Source organism: Achroia grisella, unplaced genomic scaffold, assembly GCF_030625045.1.
Source record: "Achroia grisella isolate CSIRO2021 unplaced genomic scaffold, CSIRO_AGI_Agris_v1 utg204, whole genome shotgun sequence".
Classification (NCBI taxonomy): Eukaryota; Metazoa; Arthropoda; class Insecta; order Lepidoptera; family Pyralidae; genus Achroia; species Achroia grisella.
This window is the reverse complement of record NW_026712703.1, coordinates 3737102-3746237: the sequence shown is the minus strand read 5'-3', so window position 1 is coordinate 3746237 and position 9136 is coordinate 3737102. Positions and strand designations below refer to the sequence as shown.

The following is a 9136-nucleotide window of genomic DNA, read 5'->3' as shown; positions in this document are numbered from 1 at the left end:
TGATATAATAAGGAGTAACTTAGGCTAATTTTATTTTAGAAAAATAAAGTTAAATTTCACGCGGACGAAGTCGCGAGTACAGCTAGTATTTAATTATATAATATAATCCTATACAAAAATCGAATAATGGATATATTATTGATTTTTGACCGTAACATATTATATAGCATATATAAATATATAATATATATTTTATAGTAGATTGGAACAAGTGACTATACTTGAATTACGGGCGGAGTGCTACGTATACTTCACTGTCATCGTAAATAGAAATAGATTTTAATCTTATATACACATTAGTATATTAAATGCAGAAGCAAACTGGACTAATTTTTTAACAATGTAAAATTATACCTATCTTTAAATAAGGCGAATGCGTATAATTTCATACAAATATTCATGTTTTATTACTTGCTTGCTCGTGGTTGTTGTGAGAAATGATTAAAAGTAAAATAAGTACTCAATTATTTATTAGCAGGTAATGATTTAATTTACATATATTAACTCTGGCCTATAATATAATCTGTGCAGTCATTTTCGTTATTATGTACAAAAAGCTAAAATAGCCTCTATTATTAGGTATATTTATATATAATTATTTATTGGATAATCCCTTAGTGTAACCAAATATCATATAAAATATTATCCTCATTATCATTTTCATTTATAATTCGAAGCGTTTTCAATGTCTGTAAATAAAATGTTAATTCAGAAGTCACTACACCATGCTGGGGGCTGCCATTCGCTACAATATTCATTTTAGTCAATTGCTCTCGCAATTTATCTTTAAAATTATCATGTACTCTTTTATAAATGGTCCTTATTTGTTCAATAGGTAATATATCAATTAATGCTTCATGTAATTTCACTAAATGTTTAGAAATATTTCGGAATGTTTGAGAAGGTACTGGAGGTTTGGCATCCCATCCTGATAGTTGAGAACTTAACATATTACTCACTATGAAACAAATCTTAATCTCTATTTCTTGTTTATGGCTAGCTAAATCACTTTCAATATTAGAAAATCCAGTTAATGTTATCTCTTTAGAATGCATTTTTTCTAGTAAAGACTTTATTAAAGGTAAAAGCCATAATATCACTTGTAAAGACCTAGATACTAAAGCTAAATTTGACGTAGATATAGTCTTAAGGCCTGCACTCTGTATTGCTCCTGCACCTAACACCAATTGGCAGCAGCGGGAATTAAACAGTCTGATTAGCTCCACCATACAATGAACCATGTATTGCACTATAATAGGAGACTGTGTAGTTGCATCACAGTACTCTAGTAAAATTTTAATCAAAACCTGGACAGTGTAAACTACTGCATAATTTTCTTTATTAATAACTAAATATTTACTGGCTGGTTTTTCTTCTGCGTCATACTCCTGTGAAGGTGGTACTTCTCCAATTTCACAAATCTTATTTATTACAAGTTGCAATTCATATGAGACATCAGCAGTTTTCCATCTCTCACTATTGAGAGTGTTAGTTAATTGTGATCTGTGTTGTGTGTGTAAATATTGAATATATTTCATAGCAAAACTTCTCAAAGCTAATTTCATTGTATTGCTGTAATGACCTGTGATTTTTTCACATTCATCAGAAAAAACATCAATAAGTTGGGACAACTTTGATAATTGAGATAAATCTGAAAATACATAATCTTTATCTGTTTTGATTACAATTAAATTTGCACATCGTTCATTACAGTAGTCAGACAATGAAGCAATTATTTTTTTTAATTTTTCATCTACTGACACCAGTTCCTCAGGTGTCCATACATCTTCACTTTCATTTCCAGTTATATCTTCCATTTGTGTTATTTCTAAAATTAAATTATTTAAAGACAAAATTCTATTGAACAAGTTAATTAAATGTGGTGTTACTTTCTCAAGAAATATAATGCCTTCATTACATAGCAGTGATGTATTGTCTGCATTAGACCCTCTTAAAACAATTTCTGTATTACCATCTCTCTCTGAAATGATTTCTATAACACACTGTTTAATTGTAGCCTGAATTGATGTCATTGCTTCAATTTTAAAAGTATCTAAAAAATCAAATTCCTTCAACCGAAGTATTCCTGACACAATAGATACAATTTTATCTCTTTCTGGGATATCTGTACAATCACCTGGAGGTCTATTTAAATCAGCTATAATAAATCTTTGAAATTCATTACTAAGCATTTTATGGATTAATCTTTTCATTTCAGTTAACTGTGGTGATAAGTGACGAAATGCTTGTATGCCTGAAAGACGAGTTAATAATACTTTTTGTGTGGAACTAATTAAGTCTAGCGCAGCCACATAATCTGAAGTGCTTAATAGAAGTTGAATCATTGGTTGTGTTTGTTGGACAGTCCCCATTAATTTCAATAGTTCATGAACATTACTCATGTTCTGATTGATTCTTGTTAAACTTATTAACTTTAAAGGGCAATCAGTCAAATTCTCTTTCACTTCAGTAATATTTTTCCTTGTCTTACAAACAGTCCTTACTGCTCTGGCCATTTGCTCCATAATAGTATCATGAGATAGCATAGCATGGAAAAAGGCATCAGATTTTAAAGCAACTTGTTTTGATATTTTCATTTCAATCACATCAAGGTATGTGCTTAATGTTTCCTGTAAAGATCGTATAGCCGTACTAGAGTCCTCTGTATTGCTAAGAGATGGGAAGACCTTACTAAATACCTTAGGATCACTCAAAGGTAATGAATGTTCATAAAATATACTAGGTATCTCAAAATGATTTTCCTCTGTAGGTGTCTTTGTCTTCACTGGAACATTCTCTTTAAATCTACAATGTCTACGATATCTTTTAGCAATTTTCTTACAGTATGCCTCAAAATGTGCCAAGGTGATTTCAGGTAAATAAGGACTAGGATATATATCAACTTTATCTATAAAATTATCACCCCATGTTTTGGTAAAAAAGTTAGTTTGTTTACCTTTGTTAGGGTCATTTAATACTGCTGGCAGATTTTGTGATGATGAATAAAATGTCCAATCATCTGTAACATTCTTGGCATATAAATGGTGTTCTCTGACATGATACTTAAAGCCTGCTTTCCTTAAATCTCCAAACTGCAATGCTGAACATATACCATTCTGTCCATATTGACACAAAATGATGGATCCATCTCTTATACTGTGTTTGTCTTGGATATGCCTGAAATTATATGTTTAATTACATTGCAATTAAGTTTAATAAATTAATGCTGCTTTACAATGTTTAGTTGACATATCTCTAATAATGTTTAACTACATAGCATAGTTCTCTCTCTGGAATTGGAGGGCAATAGTCAACTAATACAATAATTTTATTTGAATGTTTACTAAATCCAAATGAACAGAAAATACCTTGGAATATAAATATAAAAAAATGTTGCATTAAAGGTGCGTAGCAAGTAATTAACTTTAACCCAATGAACTGTAGGTAGCAAATTAAAATAAAGTATGAGTAACCTTTCAAATTCTGATGCAGTAGAGAACAGTAAACTTGGGCAGTAGATGCAATTCTGCCATGAAGGCGTTTTCTCAGAATAGGAAGAATTGTTCTCCATAACATCTTCGAATATCCGTGTTGATGTAAAGTAAATATTAAAATTTATAGAGAATTGTAATTATAAACATATGTCATGAGAATATTATTACCTACATGTATATAATGTAATCAAATGAAATAAAAAAGTTGCCAACGGGGTTAGGATTGTGCTTAAGAATATCGATATGTACAATTTTTTTTTTATATCGATACTTTCCGATATATTATTATTTTGATGAATCCGTAATGTACACAAGCCTATATTTTATTTTATTTACTAAAGATTTAATGAATAAATAAAATAATAATATTAATTAGAACTTATACACATATGAAGAAGCATATATATGGGGGACTTAACACCTTGAGGCATATTTTTATACACGACCTATGTGTAATTTAAAATTATCGCCGTTACAGCTATAAAATTTTCAAAAAGGCTACAGAATTAAATAATAGTGATTATGCGGTAGAGTTTTCAGTCCTAAATGTAGTTTATTGACACAGTGTCTAGGATGTTGATTGATTACGATGAAACTAACTAAACTAACTCCTAAACTGTTATCTCGAATCATATGAAAAATAGTTTTATTGAAATATTGTCCCACATAGAAATTTTTGAACTCTAGTCGGTACTAACAACAATTTTATAAAATTATACTACTGCCACTATGTTTTGTCTATATAGATAAAACATTTACTCTTAATATGTTTTATCACTGATATATCGACATTTTTCACTAGTTACAACATCCCTACTCGATGGTCACGATCATGACATGACATGATATGGATGGAGGCTTACTCTGCTTTTCAAAGAACCGTATATATTAAAAAAATACGGCAAATAACCGATTTCTAAAAATCTAATTTTGTGAAGATTGCTTTACCTGTTATTTTAAGTTTGAAATTACTTATCTACGGAAACATATACGACTTGTCCTTTAGAATAACATTACATGCATGAGAGATATTTTGTGATGCCAATGAAAAAAACGCAAAATAAATATTAACACTATTTATAAATTATACCATTCAGTAACCGTTTTTAAGGTTCTAAATCTGAAAATATTTGATAGACTTACATATGAAAAAGAAAAATTACAGTTTTTTATACAGTTTCGATTCTTTTAATGACTATAATAAATTTTTATTTGACACCAATTTGTGTCCTTCAGTCACATCTCTATTACATGTATAACTGTCTAATCTGTGATAATTACAGATTACACTCATATTAGTTTCCGAATTATTTTCAATTCCTTGTTTAATTTAATTGAATATTCAAAAAGTGGATTTTATAAATAGTGGAATTGGAATAATACACTCACTTTTTTCTTTATGCATTAAAATTAGCGGGTATGTTATTTTATATTTTACGGAGTTAAAACGAGCATAAATGAAAACAATTCTAAATCACATACATTGTTTCCCTAATTATATCTTAGTTACAGACGCCTAGAATTGCATCTCGTATCAATTGTCCAATTGCGCTTCAACTTCAATTTTATCTCCAGTTTTAACGTTAACAATTATATTTTTGTCAATTTATCCTATGTAGGTAACAAATTTAATAAAAATGGCTGATATTTTGGATATCTTGGACATTGAACAGCCAGGGGGTTCTGAAATAAACAGAGATACTATTATTCATGGTGACAAAGTAAAAAAGAAATATGTAACTGCTAAAGCTGTGAAGAGGCCAGAAGGCATGCACAGAGAAGTTTTTGCCCTACTTTATAATGACTCCAACAAAGATCTACCACCTCTGTTGCCCACTGATACAGGTATCTTTCTAGTTTCTCAATCTTATCATAGTATGAGTATTTAGACACTTTGTGTATGTTAGATGTGATGTTTTACTCAAAAAACTATTTTTTTATGAATATTATTAATTTATATATATTAAAAAAAATAGCTTTTATTTAACTGACCATTAACTTTTGCTCTATGAACATAATAAATAATTGGATTAATGAAATTTTTTTCCTTTTTTTTAAACATAGATGTATTTATGTTTTGATGCCAACATTTGTTGTGGTTTTTTTTATGGATGATAATGGTATACTGAATATATCAGATTTAGTAGTACTGTTGAATTTCAGGAAAGGCCTATAAGCAAACAAAGGCAAAACTGGGTATGCGTAAAGTGAGAAAGTGGACTTGGGCACCATTTACAAATCCAGCACGTAAGGACAATGCTATATTTTATCATTGGAAACGTGCTTCAGATGAAACAAAGGAATATCCATTTGCACAATTTAATAAGGTGAATAAAACTCAATAACACTTGTAATGGGTGTTTTTTATACATATTATTTAATTTCATTACCCTACAGTACAAATTCTGCTTAAGTTGAGATTAGTAGTTGCTGTGTAAATTATCCTAGTTTACTATTATAATATACATAATAGTATGGAGAAGGCTTTATATACTGGAATTTTATTCTGTTAACAATTATGACATTGTGGGCAGAACTTGCTTAAAGTTAGTTAAACCTATAACGAGAATCTGGGACTACTGGTTTCATGTTACAATTTCGAATGTAAATCTCTTCATTTACAGCAAGTTTCAATACCTTCATATTCTGAGTCTGAGTATAACCAATTCCTAAAATCTGAAGATTGGAGTCAAGCAGAAACTGATCACTTAATGGATCTATGTCAAAGGTTTGATCTGAGGTTTATTGTAATTCATGACAGATGGGACCGTGCTGCATTTAGGGATAGAAGTATAGAAGACTTAAAAGAGAGATATTATGGCATTTGTGCAACTTTAAGTAAAGTGAGTATGTCTCGGTTTTAACTTCTTCGGTCATTGTATATGATCACCAATCTAATAAGACTATCTGGAAATATTTGGCAGTGCACAAAGTTATCTAGTTATACAAATTTTCTTTGGCAGGCAGTATTCATTAAGTAAACAATATGTTCTGTTGGGTATATTGCATTATTAATTCTATGTGAACTATACTGTTAGTTTAAATTGTTAGATTTAGGATAATATAATAATAAAATATATTTGATGGCGTAAAAAAACAATTATTTGCAACTAGTTTTAATGAAATATTTATTAATTAACTGTACACGTAAAACTTTTTAGATGAAGCAATTTTTTTTATACAAAATAACATGACAATGTAAAATTCAATGCCTGCTTTAGAAACAGGTCATGTGTTCTTGTTAAAAAAATGTCCTCATTATTACTTTTTAATTAATTAGTTGAAAATGACACATTTGGCTTTTGGCTATAGAGATCAGTTTTAATTAATGTTCACAGGTGAAAACTAACCCATGGTCTAATTCAACAACTATGGTAAATGGTGAGAAACGAATATATCACTATGACGCTGAACACGAAAGAAAGCGGAAAGAACAATTACGTCGACTGTTTGATCGAACACAGGAACAGGTAAATTAATTTATTAAGAAGCTGGAGTTATTTGAATATGTTTATATAAAAAGTTAAAATAATAATCTGCAATGGTATGAGGTTGGTAGTACAATGATACTTCATCATATTTAAAGATTTACACTACAATTACTATATTAAGTGCTAAGAAAATATAAAGACAGTTTACATGTGTGTCACTTTCGCTATTATCATTATTTTGCTTGTAATTTTACATAACAAATAACTATTATTACCAAAAGTCAATTGGGAAATGGTACTCTTATTTTTGTAATTAAAATATTACTGATTGTCATGCTGATCAGTTGCGATATCACGTCATATTCATACTATTAATTAATTGTAAATATTATTTATTATAGATTGATGAGGAACAAATGTTGTTAGCTGAACTGAAAAAAATTGAGGCAAGGAAACGAGAAAGAGAAAAGAAGACACAAGATTTACAAAAATTGATTTCCCGTGCTGATAGTGGAAACACAGCTACTAATAATCATGTTACTAATAATACAGACACATCCAGTAATCCAGCAAATGTATCATTAAACATTGCAAGACGTCATGACAGAAAATTACACAAGAAAAAACTTTCCTCACAACAAAGACCCATCCGAACAGTGGAAACTGTGGTAAGCTAACAGTAACACTAAAAATGAACAAGTATTCATTATATTTTTAATTATTACTTTTTACATCCTTACTAAGTACTTCAATGTACAAATGTCACTTTTTCATGTACACTTAAACTATTAGAGCTATTTTGAAACTTCGAGCCCTTATTCCTAATTACAATATATTTAAAAGGCAAACAGTATCCCAACAACCTATACAATAGTTTTTTTTGTAAAATCTCTGTGCCAGGGCATATCCCTGTCTAACCAGGAAAGTTCCCCATTCATCTCCTTTATGTGCCTCTACAAAGTTATATGCTCAAATATGTAGGTTTTATTTTATAACAGAAGCCTAAAATACTTTTAGAAACACTTGACTTAACTGTTATCCAGAGTTCACGTTATGCATAAGTACAGACGAAAATAGCCATTAAATTGTGTAGATGCTGTTGTAGATCATATATTCTATTTCGCTTACTGCAGATAATAATTATTTTCCTTTACTCTCTTTTATAGACAGTGGAATGGTCTGGAATTAAGTTTCCGGAAGCACGCGGCGCTGGAGTGTGGCTCCGTTCACAGCGAATGAAATTACCTCCTGGTGTTGGTCAACGAAAGACCAAAACAATCGAACAAGAACTGAGACTTATGAATATAGGTACATTAGTTGTATGATTGCAATGAATCTATAAGATTTCGTAAAAACCATATTTACTAAAAACAGTTTTTATTTATTTCAATTTGCAGATGTTGCACCCACTCCTACGGAAGCAATATGCAAACACTTCAATGAGTTAAGATCAGATCTTGCACTGGTATTAGACTTAAGAAGTGCTTTAGTGCCTTGCGAATATGAATTGCAGGCATTAAGACATCAGTACGAAGTTCTTAATCCAGGAAAAGTAAGTATACTAAAAAAATGTGTATGATATGGTTTGGCGATATAACAATATCCAATGTGTCGTTGTTTGGTATTGGCAGTGAAAAATCGATTACTTTAATGTAGTATGCTAATTACTATTGACCAATACTTTTGTAGTTTACTTACATACATTACAGACAGCTACTTGTTTTATACTATGTATTGAAGTATATGCTCTCATGTTTCAGACTCTTACAATACCTGCAGCAATTTGCAATGGCCCAGAAAATGAGACAAAACCTATGTTGGAAATCATTGATGTAGTTGGATCGCCAAGTGCTCTGAATAATACTATCTAGCATTGTGTACTACATCCACATTTCTCATTTTAAATCTTTAAATATAACTACTAAGTAAATGTTTTAAACTATTTTTCTGTTGTTTACAATTGTACACAATATGTTGATATATGTTAAATGATAAGACATAACTATGGTAAATATATAACAATTGTCTAGCATTCACCCAACCACACCTAAACATTGTTCCAATGTACTCTGTTTATGAATGAAAACCGCAAGATCCATTCAGTAGTTTTAGAGATTATCATGAACATACATTTAATATAGTGGATGTGGTCATAGTTTTATAATATACATTTATTAAGTGATTTAAGGACATAATGAACACACAATATTA

At 30.0% G+C, this 9136-nt stretch overlaps 2 protein-coding genes across 2 annotated transcripts; one reads left to right on the top strand and one right to left on the bottom strand.

Annotated features, from left to right (window-relative positions):
* Nucleotides 1-58: 58 nt before the first annotated feature.
* LOC131841915 (vacuolar protein sorting-associated protein 54) lies at nucleotides 59-3692 on the bottom strand. The gene is made up of 2 exons (XM_059190292.1): nucleotides 3474-3692; nucleotides 59-3177 (listed from the first exon to the last, which is right to left on the bottom strand). The coding sequence occupies exons 1-2, from the start codon at nucleotides 3569-3571 to the stop codon at nucleotides 615-617; spliced, it is 2661 nt and encodes an 886-aa protein (XP_059046275.1). The 5' UTR covers nucleotides 3572-3692; the 3' UTR covers nucleotides 59-614.
* A 1064-nt stretch (nucleotides 3693-4756) lies between these two features.
* Nucleotides 4757-9131, top strand: LOC131841907 (DNA methyltransferase 1-associated protein 1). The gene is made up of 9 exons (XM_059190280.1): nucleotides 4757-4911; nucleotides 5114-5339; nucleotides 5658-5821; nucleotides 6119-6337; nucleotides 6833-6964; nucleotides 7327-7593; nucleotides 8092-8233; nucleotides 8323-8477; nucleotides 8686-9131. Exons 2-9 carry the CDS (start codon nucleotides 5132-5134, stop codon nucleotides 8794-8796), a joined length of 1398 nt encoding a protein of 465 aa, XP_059046263.1. The 5' UTR covers nucleotides 4757-4911; nucleotides 5114-5131; the 3' UTR covers nucleotides 8797-9131.
* The last annotated feature ends 5 nt before the right edge of the window (nucleotides 9132-9136 follow it).